Source organism: Staurois parvus, unplaced genomic scaffold (genome assembly GCF_062004578.1).
Source record: "Staurois parvus isolate SC_StPar_1 unplaced genomic scaffold, SC_StPar_1.0 ptg000423l, whole genome shotgun sequence".
NCBI classification, from domain to species: Eukaryota; Metazoa; Chordata; class Amphibia; order Anura; family Ranidae; genus Staurois; species Staurois parvus.
In genome coordinates this window covers 346,320-363,026 of record NW_028318219.1, presented here as the reverse complement: position 1 = coordinate 363,026, position 16,707 = coordinate 346,320, and the positions used below count along the sequence as shown (strand labels likewise).

The 16,707-nt window shown below is 41.8% G+C and overlaps 1 protein-coding gene across 1 annotated transcript in view; it reads left to right on the top strand.

Annotated features, from left to right (window-relative positions):
- Positions 1–16,707, top strand: part of CADM4 (cell adhesion molecule 4) — a 650,810-nt gene that overhangs the window by 523,524 nt on the left and 110,579 nt on the right. Inside the window, exons 2-4 of the mRNA XM_089687341.1 lie at positions 2,221–2,367; positions 8,138–8,290; positions 10,784–10,918. Of these exons, the coding sequence (XP_089543467.1) occupies positions 2,221–2,367; positions 8,138–8,290; positions 10,784–10,918 (435 nt within the window). The remainder of the gene's footprint in view (positions 1–2,220; positions 2,368–8,137; positions 8,291–10,783; positions 10,919–16,707) is intronic.

Sequence of the window (16,707 nt, the reverse complement as noted above, 5' to 3'; positions counted from 1 at the left end):
GGTTCTGTTCTTTAGGCAGTAATATATCTTGGGCATTGTTTTGTGTTCTATTCTTAGGCAGTATTAAATCTTGGGCATTACTTTGGGTTCTCTTACTAGGTAGTATAAAATACTGGACATTGCTTTGGGTTCTGTTGGTTAGGTTAGTATTACATCTTGAGCACTGCTTTTGCGTTCTGTTCGTGGGCAGTATTAAAGCTTGAGCATTGCTTTGGGTTCCATTGGTGGGCATGATTAGAACTTGGGTATTGCTTTGTGCTCTATTAGAAGGCAGTATTAAATCACTGTAGTATTAAAGCACTGCTTAGGTTCTATTGTATAGGCAGTATTAAATATCAAGCATTGCTTTGGATTCTACTGGGGGGCAGTATTAAATCTTGGGCATTGCTTTTGGCTCTATTCTTTAGGCGGTATTAAATCTTAAACATTGTTTTGGATTCTATTGATGGAAAATATTAAATGTTGAGCATTGCTTTGTGTTCTATTGGTTAGGCAGTATTACATTTTAGTCATTGCTTTGAATTCTATTGGTTAGGCATTATTAAATCTTAGGCATTGCTTTGGGTTCTGTTCTTTAGGCAGTAATATATCTTGGGCATTGTTTTGTGTTCTATTCTTAGGCAGTAAAAAATCATGGGCATTGCTTTGGGTTCTCTTTCTAGGTAGTATTAAATACTGGGAATTGCTTTGGGTTCTGTTGGTTAGGTTAGTATTACATCTTGAGCACTGCTTTTGCGTTCTGTTCGTGGGCAGTATTAAAGCTTGAGCATTGCTTTGGGTTGCATTGGTGGGCATGATTAGAACTTGGGCATTGCTTTGTGCCCTATTAGAAGGCAGTATTAAATTTTGAGCATTGGTTTGAGTTCTATTGGTAAGGCAGTAATAAATCTTGCAGAATTGTTGAAAAGTTTGCATGTTTGTCAGAAGTTAGAAAATTTATGCTACCCCTGCCAGACAGTTATATAAAGTGCTTCAACTTTTTCAAACTATGGTATTGGTAAAAACAGATGTAGATGGGCTCATATTCATCATTATTTGCAGTGTTGGCTGTTTATACTGAGGACTGGCGATTTCCAAGGGCCTCATTATAATAGATTCTGTAACAAACGAGGACGTGTGGCTAGCCATCGGCTGAATACAGATTGATTATCTAGAGTGGAATTGCTTTTAAAATTATTTGTTGCGTTTTGGGCCATTTTTACCTCTGTACTGAGAGTGTTATTAAAGCCTTTGGACGGTGCTGACTCTGCAGTAGTAGCCAATAGAAATAGATTTGCGTCTTGTGTATGTTTGTGTCTGTTTTTTGTCAGATTTACCCAATTAATCAGATTCAGACTTTGTAGGAATTTGTCTTGATTCACAAATATCCATTCACTCCATTTTTTTCATCAGCTCAGAGAGCTTAATAAAGCCCAACTGAACTTTCAACTTAAATAAGCTAAATACATTTTAGGTGCATCAAAATTTATGGTGTGTAAAGTTTGTAACTTTAGGCCACAGCCTGAGTGGAAAAGCCTGTCCCCTGCCAGCATCCTGGAACCTGTGTGTGGAAGTAGTGGTCTCTCTACAAAGATCTGACATACCTCCTGCTAAGTCCAAGTTGGACCTCACCAATCAGCAAGGATCATGAGCTTTGTCGATTGCAGAGATATAGGTCTGATGTTTCGAACCTTTGTAGAGAGGCCGCTGCTTCTTCACAGAGAACAAGAGTGTAGTGTGTTAGCAGGGGAAAGGATTTTCTACTCAAGTTATAGCTTACACATGTTTTGTTTGATGCAACTGGAATGTATTTAGCTGATTGAAACTTAATGTTGGGTTGGGATTAACATAAATATGTTAGATTAGTGAATTAGGGGGTGAATGAATACTTTTGAGTCAAGATTGAGCTCCACAATATCTAGCCTAGGGTGCATGCATGCTAAAAGAATCTTTTGGGTGCATCCTTTTGATATGGCTCTATATCAAGAGAGCTGGCATAGGGCATAGAATGAAAAATGAACTGAAGGGACCTTTGATGAACCCATTGTAGCTTTCAAAGGACAGCAAGAGATGATTTGCTTGAAAGGGGCACTTATGTTGCATCTAGAGTTATGTCCTGTATAACACTATTACCTCGTGTATGATTTGCAGCCAGTTGAGGTTTCTTTTGTTGCTAATTTTACTGTTCTTATAACACACAACTGTTATCACTTTGTCACCATTTCTTTCTTCTTTTTGCAGCATTCTGCCAGGAAGTGCAAGCTGAGAACGTCACAGTAGTAGAGGGAGGCACTGCCGAGATTACCTGCAAGTTACATCAGTATGATGGCTCCATCGTGGTGATCCAGAACCCTGCCAGGCAAACCCTCTTCTTCAATGGCACCCGTGGTGAGTGTTGTCTTGTTGTTCCAGGTAGCCATATTATTATTCCTGTATCAAACAATCTGATGCATCTTTTTCCTTTTTTCTAGCCTGTGGTAGAGAATGCAGAAGATTTTCTACCCTGATATGGCCAAGTGTTGTTTTTATTTGTACAGCAAAAAATAAATGTCTTGCCTATACAGAAAAACAGTGCAAAGGGCAGTGATAGAATGCAGAGAGCAGTAACCTGCAGTAGTCAATCATTATTCACCATTTCTTTTTGACCATAGGAATGTGGTTGCCATGTACTGCTGCACTGTGTATGTCACCAAAGATCAATGCACTGCTTTGTGAATTTTAAATTGATGAAGGCTGACTAATAAGGAACAGGAAAAAAGTCAGCTGCAGAAATAGGAAGAGATAGCCTGGCTTCCGCACACACCTCACCCGGCCCAAGTGGTTAGCAGGTAAAAGTAGCTAACTGAGCGGACTGGGCGACGTGTGTGACAGTCGGGTTTTCTCTTCCTATTTCTGCAGCATGCTTTGGGTCTGGACAGACCTTTCCTCAGCTTGCACCGTCACTAGTCTGCAGCATTAAGCATTTATTGTGGGTCACGGGGAACAAAATCTGAAAAGTGTCTGGTTATGGACTTGGCAATTTTCCAGATGTATGAAAAAACCTTCTCTAAAGTCAACCTTAACCAAAAAATTATTTATAGTCCAGGACAGTTATAGCCTAATAGATACAGTTAGGTCCATATATATTTGGACACAGGCACAATTTTAGTTTTTTTTCAGGTATTTACCAAAACATATTTAAGCTATAATTATATAATGGATATAGGCTGAAAGTGCACACTCTCAGGTTTAATTTGAGGGTATGTACATCCAAATTAGAGGAAGGGTTTAGGAATTACAGCTCTTAAGATTAGCCATCCCCCTTTTTCAAGGGACCAAAAGTAATTGGACAATTGAATCAAAAGCTGTTTCATGGCCAGGTGTGGGCTACTCCTTCGTTATTTCTTCATCAATTAAGTAGGTAAAAGGTCTGGAGTTGATTCTAAGTGTGGTATTTGCATTTGGAATCTAATGCTGTGAACCTACATCATGCGTTCAAAGGAGTTGTCCATGCAAGTGAAATAGGCCATTGTAAGGCTTCAAAAACTAAACAAATCCATCAGAGAGATGACAGCAACATTAGGAGTGGCCAAATCAACAGTTTTGTACATTCTGAGGAAAGAAGAATGCACTGGTGAGCTCAGCAACATAAAAAGGTTTTGGACGTCCACAGAAGACAACATTGGTAGATGATTGCAGGATCCTCTCTATGGTAAAGAAAAACCCATTCAAAACATCCAGACAAGTGAATGACACTCTGCGGGAGGTGGGCTTATCATTGTCAAAATCTACAATCAAGAGAAGACTTCACGAGAGCAAATACAGAGGGTTCACCACAATGTGCAAACCATTCATAAGCCTGAAGAATAGAAAAGTCGGATTAGACTTTGCCAAAAATATATCTAAAAAAGCCAGACCAGTTCTGGAAAAGCATTCATAGAAAGGGATGAAACAAAGATTAATCTGTACCAGAATGACGGGAAGAATAAAGTGTGGAGAAGGCTTGGAACAACTCATGGACCAAAGCACACAATGTCATCTGTAAAACATGGTTAAGCCAGTGTGATTGAATGAGCATGCATGGTTTTCTGTGGCACTGGATCATTGGTGTTTATTGATGATGTGACAGAAGACAGAAGCAGCCGGATGAATTCTGCAGTGTTTAGAGATATACTGTCAGCCCAGATTCAGCCAAATGCAGCAAAGTTGATTGGACGGCGCATCACAGTATAGATGGACAATATTCCAAAACACACTGCAAAAGCAACCCAGGAGCCTTTGAAGGAAAAGAAGTGGAATATTCTGCAATGGCCGAGTCAATCACCTGATCTCAACCCAGAGCATGCATTTCACTTGTTGAAGGCAAAGCTAAAGGCAGAAAGACCCACAAACAAAGAACAACTGAAGACAGATGCAGTTAGAGCCTGGCAAAGCATCAGAAAGGAGGAAACCCAGTCTTTGGTAATGTCCATGGGTTCCAGACTTTAGGCAGTCATTGCCAGTAAAGGATTCTCAACAAAATATCAAAAAACATTTTATTTATGATTATATTCATTTGTCCAGTTACTTTTGGTCCCTTTAAAAAAGGGGAATGGCTACCGGAAAAAAACTAAAATTCCCCGTGTCCAAATTTATATGGACTTAACTGTATCTGATAACGTCTGAAGCATTGCCAATGGCTAAAATCATACAAGTCCTATTAAAGCCCAACTGGACTTTCAGCTTATATCTACTTAATACATTCCAGGCACATTAAACAAAAGGTGAAAAGTCTACAGTTTTCTTTGGAGAGCAGCCACAGCCTGGTACCTGCCAGTATTCTCTGTGTGGAGTGTAGAGGTGGCACGTCTCCTGATGAATCAGAATTCCACTCTTTTGGAAAGGCTTTCCATAGGATATTGAAATTTGTGTAGGGAAATTTGTGCCCATCTACCAAAATTTTGTGAGGTCAAGTACTGATGCTGGGACAAGACGACCTTGCTCACACCTGCATTCCAATATATCCCAAAGGTGTTCAGAGCAGTTTAGGTCAGGGCTGTGTGCAGGACTTTTGAAATTTACACCAAACTCATCAAATCATGGTCTATATGGAGCTGGCTTTGTACACAAGAGCATTGCCATGCTTGAACAGGAAAGAATCTTCCTCAAAATTTTATCTAAAATGACTATGACTGCTGTTGCATTTGTAGCTACCCTTCCTTAAGCAGGAGTGTCTATTTAAATTAAGTATTTGCTAGATCAGCTTTTTTTTCTGGGGTCTGACTGCTGATGGAAATCTCCAGGAAGTTCACTGCCAATGGTGTAAGCTTGGAGAGGGTATAATTATTCAGGAGTGACCTTTTTGAAAGGCAGTCTTCCCAAGGGATGTAGATGACTGCTGAAACCTCTCAGGCCTGCTGCCTCCTAAGGGTGACCATGTGCCTGGATAGAGACCTAGGATTAAGGCCTAGCATGCTGAACAAGAGCGTTTGAGCACCATGGAGAAACGTCTATTTGGGGCACTGGAAAAGTTGGGTGGAAGCTTGGTCCTGAAGTGTGGTAGCCTTTTCCCAAGGAGTCAGTAGCAGAACCAGATAGTGTCTTACAGTCAGGAACTGATTACATGGAATACTGGGTTGGTTGGTTCATCTTCTGTCTGTGAAGACTGTAAGTACTTTTTGTCCCATCTGGAGTCTCCCAAGTCCATTGTTGTCCTGGGCCCTATCCCTCTCTCCCACGAATGTTGATGGAGAGTCAATAAACTCAATTTCTTGCATCAAGAAGTGACCGACATACTCCTGTTCACATCCTACTCCACTATTGCCTAGGACTAGACTCTGATGTGAAATGATGGCTCACCCTACCTCATAATGTTTATTGGTTGGCAGTGTGCAACACTTTAACAGTACCCTTCATAGTAAACACATAAACCCAGTAATTTGGAGGGGTGGCCATATGTGTAGGTGTGGTGGTCAGGCGTCAACTGACATTTTCCAATGTAATGTAACATTTATTTTGAGAAGAGGAATTTGGTAAGATCTAACTGATATTAATCTGTCATTAACCACAGTGCTAAGTGGTACAATTTGCTACAGCGTAGCGAAACAGACCAACCGCTGTAGTTAGATTTCAGAGAAAACCGCCTTGCAGCAAGTTGGTGGCACTTGCAGAGCATTAATTGTCTGCTTAAATGGCTTTAAAGCTTTATGTATTGTTATAAAAAAAGCTTGCATGAGGTCTGTGTCACTGGGACGCAACAATTCAAATACTCCTTTCTATGTGTGTACCTTTTGTGACAAGGCTTCATCTACCTCGCTCATTAAGGATTTTATAACTGGAGGAAGAAGGAAGAGGAGATGATGGGGAGAGGAGATTGGGGGAAGTTAAACGTTACAGTTAAACATAATGATACCTCCTCCCTCGTGCGATTCAGGCACTCTGTTCCACTTCTAATTTTATCCAGACATCTGCAGTTTCAATTCAAAGACAGCAAAGGAGGGAAGGAAGGTCTCACTTACGAAGGAAAGCTTCCTCTCTCTATATGATCATTATTACTCATTATCGCTTTCATAGACTGGAGATGGCATGGGGTATTCAGATTGTGTACACATGCATATAATGTGTCCTCAGACAATCCACAACCTTATTTTCCCTTACTATGCTGTTGCTCTCATGTTTTCTTCCATGAAGATTGGAAAATGGAAGGAAGAGTCAACATTTTATAGAAGCAGAAGTTATTTGTATAAGGGTTCCTGTTTGTTGAAGAGCAGTTGTGTAGAAAAGGAAAAATGTGGACAAGGAATTTTAAAGAGGAACTTTGGTTGGCCCCTACTTTTTCATCCCCCCACCTCTTACAGTACCTGGATTGTCCTCAATTCACATACTCATCTGCCAAGCAGAACCAGTGTTGTCGTGCTGTGATCTGCTGAACCCCTGCACAATCCAAGTCTTGTGCCACCATCTTTGTGCTGGGCACCTCTTCGTGGTTCAACCAGCTTTCACCCCTGATGATGCCTGTGCCATGGTGGAAGTAAAACCTCCTGGAATATGTGATGTTTGGATTCCTGGAGACTTCAAAGCGCTGGGGACAGCAGGATTCAGGCAGCCTTGGCCCCCTGATGACACACACCAGACTGAATGGAAAGTCGAACATCCTGGGATATGTTTTTTCCATATCCCTGGAGGTATCAGAGCTCTCATTCTTGCCTAGGTGAAGAGCACAAACGGGGAATGGGGCAGGTGGCAATAAAAAAAAAAAATTGCCATTTTTTGTATGCAGAGGGGGTGAAGGAACGTAAAGATGTCCAGTGCATTCAGTGTAGGTAAAGGTCCACTTTAAGCTGGAAAACTGTCCCCATCAGCCATAACCCTCATGGATCTCAACCCTCCTCTGTTTTTGGATAGAGGTAGGCTTTAAAGGATTTTTTAGGCTTCATACCTTTAACTTGCACCATACATATAGAACTACCAACTGTGGCCTTTAGACCTCTGAGGTGCTTTCGAGGATGGATTTTTTTTTTTTTAAATGTTTTGCTTTCATGGCTGAAAAAGTTTTATATTCACAGTTGTCCGAAAGCCTTGTCAAGAGGAGTTTACCATCTAACTTGGCTGAAGCACACATGGCTTTATTGTTCAGTAGATTTTGGCATCCTATGAATGGTCTATCTAAGGTCATGTGGATTGTGTGCATCTTTTTTTTTTTTCTATGCATCCTAGCATCCCCCATGTTTCTAATGACCTTATATGTATTGGCTGAGTTTGCCCACTCAAGTAGATTTCTTAATTGCCTGCATAATATTAGCTTTGAAAATCTGCTAATGATTTGACAAGTTGCAAATTGATTTGCTCATTTATAGTCATTGCCATCCATGGAGAGTGCCAAATGGGATCAACTCGTATATCCAGTGTTCAAGCAATGTTCTTATGCAAACGGTTAATATCTGACTGTGTATGTATTTGTCTATAATTTGCAGGCCTGTCTCACATCCATGCTAAACTTAATCTAAAGTCCGCCTGCTGATCTGTATGTGTTTGAGCACCAGTAGGTATGATGGATTTAAGACTCTAGCCAAGGTTCTTATTGGATAAGCTCCATGGACATCCACTCAGGAGTCTTATAAAATATTATAATAGCAACACTTACATTATCTCTTGCTCTCTTTATCCATCATTTTTTTCTTTTCTTGTCGCTTCTCTGCAGCTTTGAGAGACGAGCGGTTTCAGCTTGTGGATTTCACGCCAAAACTGGTCAAGATCCATTTGTCCAATGCCAAGTTGGAGGATGAAGGTGGCTATTTCTGCCAGTTGTACACGGAAGACACGCATCACCAGATTGCCACTCTTACTGTGCTCGGTAAGATCTTGAACTGCTCCCAGGACTGTTCTACGATGAGGACTTTGCTCAGGTGGTACCCTTTAGGGTAGGATCCAGAAAGGAGTTTACCTCACTTATTGGCTCTAGAGTTGCTTTTTGCTGTTATTAAAATTAAATAGGAAAGGGGGTGGGGGGTTTCAGTAAGATAGGGCTGGACAAATTTACTTTGAATCTAGGCACCAGCTAAAATTAGGAGCCAGTTCTTTTTTAGCGTAGCATGGATTGTCAGCACCGGGGTAAAGCAACTTTTGGGCGACAAGCGATGCGATTTGCGGCGCAGCAATCACGGCAAAACCACACCATGTTTTAGGTGCCATTGAAAATAATGGCACCTGAACCTGCGTTTTGTGATCACAGCTACTCTACCATGATCCCAAAATACCCAGGTGTGAATGTAGCAGCCCTGGCTTTGCAATTCTAGATGCATTTTCAAACACATAGATTCACATGACAGGCTAGATATTATGTGCTCCTGTTGAGGTGGTTCACACAGATTCGATCCACGCAGTGGTGTATTTAGGTTTCGTGCTGCCCTAGGCAACACACAAATTGGCTCCCCTCCCGACACTGACCAACACCCCCCTCCCCCACGAAGAGAGCCTGACATTGACCACAACACCCCAGCCATCCCCACCCAAGAGAGTCTTCCACTACCACCACCCTCCATACACTGGCAACCCCCACCCCAGCAAGACATAAGACAATCTTCACAGCTCCGGACATCCCCGGGAACAAGGGTCAGGCTCTGCATGTACCATCAAGCAGCCTCTCTCAGATCCCACCTGGTCCCCATGCTGTGTGTGTGCCTTCTTCATTTCCTTCTTTCGGGGACAGCCCTGCCCCCCTAAAAACATTTCTGCTGCCCCCCTGAAAAATGCCGCCCTAGTCAAATGCCTTGTTTGCCTTGTGGTAAATATAGCCCTTGATCCATGTGCATTGTGTTTGAATGTCATTATGAAAAGGGTCCTGTGTGAGTTTGTAGCAATGCGTTCCAGACTCGCAAGTGATAGAGTAGTGTAGCATGCATAGATAAGTGTTTTCATAGAATTGCTATTGACAGGAGTTTTTTGCATTGAAGTCAATGGGAGGCGTTTTTGCATTGAAGTCAATGGGAGGCGTTTTTGCATTGAAGTCGATGGGAGGCGTTTTTGCATTGAAGTCGATGGGAGGCGTTTTTGCATTGAAGTCGATGGGAGGTGTTTTTGCATTGAAGTCAATGGGAGGCGTTTTTGCATTGAAGTCAATGGGAGGCGTTTTTGCATTGAAGTCAGTGGGAGGTGTTTTTGCACTAAAGCCAATTGGATGAATTTTTGCATTGAAGTCAATGGGACATGATTTTGCATTGAAGTCAGTGGGAGGCAGTATGTGCACCCAGGTGCCAGGATGCAGTTTCTAGTTACCATGGCGACCCGGCGTCTGGGATTTGTCGAATCTTGCAGTAGGAGGTGAACATTTTTAGTACGAGTTGTGAGGTGGTGATTATCAGTAAGAGATGGAGAATTTGAGTAGGAGGTGTGAATGATCAATAGGAGGTGTGAACAATCAGGATGTGAAGATTTTCTCTTGGCTGTGTGAATGATCAATAGGGGTTCAAATGTTAAAATCAAACAAAATGTTGAAGTACTTTTGAAAGACACTTGCCAAGTCGTCGAATGTAGCGAGAATTTTCATATAAATGTTTGTACATTTGTTTGAAAATCTACTAGAGTTATGCCATCTTAAGACACAGCTTTACATATCTCCTTTAGCAAGGAACATACATTCTACATTAATATTTATGCTACCAAAATGAATGTGTGCTGTAAATCGCCTCCAGCATTGTTCCTGTTTCTTCTTGCCAGAGATTTGCCGAAGCCCAGAGCCCCTGAACAGCAGTAAATCTTTAGACTGTAGGCAGGTCGACCTCTACATTTTTGACACAGTGCCGAAAAACAGCAACCTAGCATGTACAGAGCAGGGGGAGACAGTGTATTACTGGATTTTAAACAGTATAGGCTCTTATTTGTAATGTTTTACATCACTATACCTGCAAACAGGGCCAGACTGAAGTGATCAAGCAGGACTTAATTTTCTGACTAAAGTTCCAGTTTAAAGTCATTGTCACCTTCTGCAAAGCAAGAGTTAATGAAGTCTTGTTAGATAGATAAAGCACATACCTTTTGGAGCAGAAAGTAATTAGCAAGGCATGTAGCTGTCCTGTTGGTGATTGAAACACTACAGATCCTCAAATTGTGAAATGGATCTACTATCTGTCGGTCCTCCTGTGTATCTGAATTGGAGAGAGATCCACACCTTCTTACTGCTGCCGGTTTGCACACCTACTCCCCCTAAGGACAAACGAATGATATAAACGGAAGGTCTTCCGAGTGGTTCCCTCTGTTGTATTTGTGTGATTGGTACTTTTTAAGTGCAAGATCTTTTTTTTTTTTGAATGAACCTCTGATAGTCACAGTTAACACTTGTTTGTCACAGTTCCTCCGGATAACCCGGTAGTAGAAGTGAAAGAGCAAGCAGTGGAAGGGGGCCAGGTGGAGCTTATCTGCTCAGCGCCCAGAACGAAACCAGAAGCCACACTACGCTGGTACCGAGACCGCAGGGAGCTCAAAGGTAAGAGAATTGCCTTTGTTTTATTATTTCCATTTTAAGGTTTATGTAATAAATCATACAGCCTTTTATTTACATCTCCTAGATTGTAAGCTCCAAGGAGCAGGGCCCTCCTAACCCTCTTGTATTGAACTGTATTGTTGCTGTATTGTCTCCCTTTATATTGTAAAGCGCTGAGCAAACTGTTGGCGCTATATAAATCCTGTATAATAATAATAATGATTTGCCTACCTAAATCTACCAGTCACCAAAGGGCATTTATAATTATCTGAATATCCACCCTCAGGGATTAGTGAATATTTGTATGCCCTTCCTGTCCCAGCAGAACGTTGTAAGGATGGATTAAATCCTGTCTGAAGTCAAGAACCTGGAAGGAACTGTAAATGACAGCTTTACAGCAGCCTAGAGCAGGGGTCTCCAAACCTTTTAAACAAAGGACCAATTTACTGTCCTTCAGCCTTTAGGGGGGCCAAAATGTGGCCAGTGGGAGTCAAAAATGGTCCATTGTGAATGGGTGAAAAAAAAATTACATAGTTTACGTGGTTAGTAGTGGGAGGAATAGAACCCCATCAGTGGTGTCAGCGGAGGGAATAGTGCCCCATTACTGGTGTCAGTGGGAAGAATAGTGTCCCATCGTTGGTGTCAGTGAAAGTAGTGATGCTTTATCATTGGTACAAGTTGGAGGAATAGTGCCTCATATTAAAGCAGTTGTAAAGGCTCAAGGTTTTTTACCCCTCAATAATTACCTGAGCCTCATCGCGATCCAGCGATATGCACAACAGCCTCTGCTGTCGTGGGTCTCTGCCTCCTCATTGGCTGAGACAGCAAGCAGGAGCCATTGGCTCCCGCTGCTCAAAATCACAGCCAGTCAGCCAATGAGGGTAGAGAGGGGGCGGACACACTGAGCAGTGGGTGCCCCTATAGCAAACTGCTTCCTGTGGGGGCACCCAACAAAAAGGAGGAGCCAGGAGAACCTGCAGGGGACCTGAGAAGTGGGGGATTCAGGCTGCTCTGTGCAAAACCACTGCACACAGCAGTTGAGTATAGACATGCTTGTTATTTTGCCAAAAAAAAATAACCTTTAGAATCACTTTAATGGAAGGAATAGTGCCCCAAGGGTTGGGTAAAGACAAGCAAAGGGCCACATCTAGCTGACAAGCCACAGTTTTCAGACCTCTGGCCTAGATTGTCACTTATGAGTACTAAGCTCAGGTAGGTAAGTTTCCATGGGGCATTTAAAGGCAGAACAGATACTGCTTTGACTGTGAAAAAATACAACAAAATAACAGTACGGACACCAATACCTGACAACAACCTAACAATAGAGATTCTGAATTTTACAAATGCCCATTTCCAACTGGTTGTAGCTGAAATGCAATTTAAAAAAACATTTAAAGGTTCGTGTGCCATCAGCATAGCAGACACAAAAACTGCTTAATGTTACTCAAATAGTTTCAAAGGCTGGACCCACGTGACCATTTCCACAAGTCCAATATTGTTTACCTGTGACATACCTATATTCTGAAGCATATACACGTGAAACTCAAAAAATTTGAATATTGTGCAAAAGTTCATTTATTTTAGTAATGCAACTTAAAAGGTGAAACTAATATATGAGATAGACTCATTACATGCAAAGCAAGATAGTTCAAGCCGTGATTTGTCATAATTGTGATGATTATAGCTTACAGCTCATGAAAACCCCAAATCCACAATCTCAGAAAATTAGAATATTACATGCAATCAATAAAACAAGGATTGTACATAGAACAATATGGGACCTATGAAAAGTATAAGCATACATATGTACTCAGTACTTGGTTTCGGGCTCTTTTTGCAGCAATTGCTGCCTCAATGCGGCGTGGCATGGAAGCTATCAGCCTGTGGCACTGCTGAGGTGTTATGGAAGACCAGGATGCTTCAATAGCAGCCTTCAGCTTTTCTGCATTGTTCAGTCTCATGTCTCTCATCTTTCTCTCGGCAATGCCCCATAGATTCTCTATGGGGTTCAGGTCAGGCGAGTTTGCTGGCCAATCAAGAACAGTATTCCCACGGTCATTGAACCAGGTTTTGGTGCTTTTGGCAGTGTGGGCAGGTGCCAAGTCCTGCTGGAAAATGAAGTCAGCATCCCCATAAAGCTCGTCTGCGGAAGGAAGCATGAAGTGCTCCAAAATCTCCTGGTAGACGGCTGCGTTGACCCTGGACTTAATGAAGCACAGAGGACCAACACCAGCAGATGACATGGCTCCCCAAATCAACACAGACTGTGGAAACTTCACACTGAACTTCAAGCATTTTGCAGTGTGTGCCTCTCCATTCTTCCTCCATACTCTGGGTCCTTGGTTTCCAAATGACATCCAAAAGTTGATCTCATCAGAAAAGAGGACTTTGGACCACTGAGCAACAGACCAGGTCTGTTTTTCTTTAGCCCAGGTAAGATGCTTCTGACATTGTTTGTTGTTCAGGAGCGGCTTGACAAGAGGAATATAACATTTGAAGCCCATGTCCAGGATCCGTCTGTGTGTGGTGGCTCTTGATGCACTGACTCCAGCCTAAGTCCACTCCTTGTGAAAGTCCCCAACACTTTTGAATTGCCTTTTCCTGACAATCCTCTCCAGGCTGCGGTCGTACCTGCTGCTTGTGTACCTTTTTCTTCCACACTTTTCCCTTCCACATAACTTTCTAATAATGTGCTTTGATACAGCACTTTGGGAACATCCAACTTCTTTTGCAATTACCTTTTGAGGCTTTCCCTCCTTATGGAGGGTGTCAATGATGATTTTCTGCACAACTGTCAGGTCAGCAGTCTTTCCCATGATTGTGATTCCTACTGAACCAGGCTGAGAGACCATTTAAAGGCTCAGGAACCCTTTGCAGGTGTTATGGCTTAATTAGCTGATTAGAGTGGGACACTTTGAGCCGAGAATATTGCACCTTTTCACACTATTCTAATTTTCTGAGATTGTGGATTTGGGGTTTTCATGAGCTGTAAGCCATAAACATCACAATGATGACAAATCGCAGCTTGAACTATCTTGTTTTGCATATAATGAGTCTATCTCATATATTAGTTTCACCTCTTAAGTTGCACTACTGAAATAAATGAACTTTTGCACGATATTCTAATTTTTCGAGTTTCACCTGTATATGGCAAAACGTTCATAGCTAGAGAACAGTCACACCTATATGATTTTTTTTTTTTTAAACTCCCTAGTCTAAAACCACGGGTATTGATATGGAGCTGCCCCCGCCTCCATGGGAATGCTTTCCAGAAGATTTTAGAGTGTGTCTGTGGGTATTTTACCTTATTCCACCAAAATATTATGTTGGACAGAAAGACTTGGCTCACAATCATGATTCTATTTAATTCCACAGATGTTCAGTACAGTTGAGGTCAGGGCTCTGTACAGCTCACATTAGTTCCTCCAAACCAAACTCATCAAACCATATCTTTATAGATCTGGCTTTGGGGCACTGTCATGCTGGAACCGAAAAGAACCTTCTCTAAGCTGTTGTCACATGTCTGGATGTCACGCAACTATCTAAAATGTCTTTACTGTTGCATTAACTGTACACTTCACTGGAACTCAATAATTTGGAGGAGTGTCCACATATGTTTGCTTATATAGTGTAATCCAAAAGATAAATTGACACTCACAGGGATTGAAAGGTGAATACTCAGTAATTAGGTTTATTTGGGCAAAGCACAAGCTTGTCCTAATTGTCCTTGCTCACATATAAACAGATCAGCTGAACACTTATGACCACCAACCTTATATTGAGTAGGCCCCATTTTTGCCACCAAAATAGCCTTGATTCCTTGAGGCACATATGCCATTGGACCCATGAAGGTATGCTGTGGTATCTGGCACCAAGCCATCAGTAACAGATCCTTTTAAGTTCTGTAAGTACAAGGTGGGGCCTCCATGCATCAGACTTGTTTTTCCAGCACATCCCACAGATACCTGATCGGATTGAGATCTGCAGAATTTTGAGACAAGTGAACACCTCAAGCTCATTGTGTTCCTCAAACCATTCTTGAACCATTTTGTAGTGTGGCAGGGTGCATTACTTTCTGAAAGAGGCTACTGCCATCAGGGAATACTGTTTCCATGAAGGTGTGTACTTGGTCAGCAACAAAGTTTGAGTAGGGGGTACGTTGCAAAGTAACATCAACATGATGGACCCAAGTTTCCCAGCAGAACATTGCCTAAAGCATCACACCGGCTTGCCTTCTTCCCATACTGTATCCTGGTACCATCTCTTCCCCAAATAAGCAATGCACACACAACCTGCCATCCACATGATTTAAAAGAAACCGTGATTCATCAGACCAAGCTACCTTCTACCATTGCTCTGTGGTCTGGTTCTGATGCTCACGTGCCCATTGTAGGTGCTTTTGGCTGTGGACACGGGTCAGCATGGGTACCCTGACTGGTGTGCAGCTATGTACCTCCATACACAACAAACTGTGATGCTCATTCTTTCTGCTTTAAACACATCAACTTCAGGGACAACATGTTTACATGCTGCCTAATATATTCCACCGACTTTCAGATGCCATTGTTACGAGATATTCAGTGTTATTCATTCAACCTGTCAGTGGTCATAAAGTTATGGCTAATCTGTGTATAAATTAACCAGCTATTGCACAAGACACAAAATTAGGGAAGCACGTTGTCCTATCCTGTAGAAAGTTTACAATGTTTAACGTTTGTTCACAAGTTTTGTTTACAAGCCTTGACAGTCTTTCCAGGATATGATATCTTGGTTTACCAATGTTTATCTTGTATTATTATTACTTACCTTGAATACCAATTGTGGGAATTCATTTTTTGCACCATTTCGTCCTAGAAACTTTGGCGGTTTTGTCTTTGTTACTTCATGCTGCAAAAAAACATGGGGATTGTACTGGAGCTCCAGCAACTCGGAACCATATAGCTTCAAAGAGGCCGCGTGAGGATTGTTTGAGGGGGAGACAAACTAATAAGTGAAGTGATTTCTCCTGTTTCTGGGACTTTTGCTTGGCAGCCATTTTGTACTTCTAAGAAGGATCTCTCCCTCGGGGAGAAGTAAGAATTTGTTGAAGTTGCACGGAGAAGAGTACAAGCTCTCTTCTTATGATAAGAATTGTATCCAGAACTCATTGTGGCTGCAGGGTGATTGAAACGGCAGAGAGATGCAGAGAGAAATATAAAGAGAGTTCCAGCAGATAAGAAGGTGGCAGTGATGTGTAGAGAACAGCTAAATGCGGCTATAAATAGGGAGATATACAGGGAGCCTGTGCCGCTGTGATATGGAGGGAGATAATGAAAGAGTAGATGGAGGAGAGAGATACCGACAGAGACACACGCCACAATCTCTACATTACCAAACACGTGGAATGTTCTATGCCAGATCGAAGCCATCAGGAACCTTCCAGAACCTATGCTAATCCTCAAGAAAAAAATAAATCACAGGAAAATCAGCCTTTAAAGTGTCATTTCCTTAAAGTGAGGCTTACTTTAAAAAGACTTTTGGTTTATTAAACTAGACCCAGATCTGATCATATTTAATCAAAACCAAGTCTTTTCAAGTTCTATTACTGCAATTAGGACATTCACATAATCAGAACAGATGAGTAGGCACAGTGATATACGTAAGTAAGTTATAAATCCAAAAAGAACTATGATCATGAGCAAATTTATTTGCCAGAAGTGCTACAATATTTTCCTTTATGTCTATGTTAACTACATCATATGGCCAAAAGTATGTTGACACTCCTCCAGATTAAGTTTGAGTGTGTCCAGTGA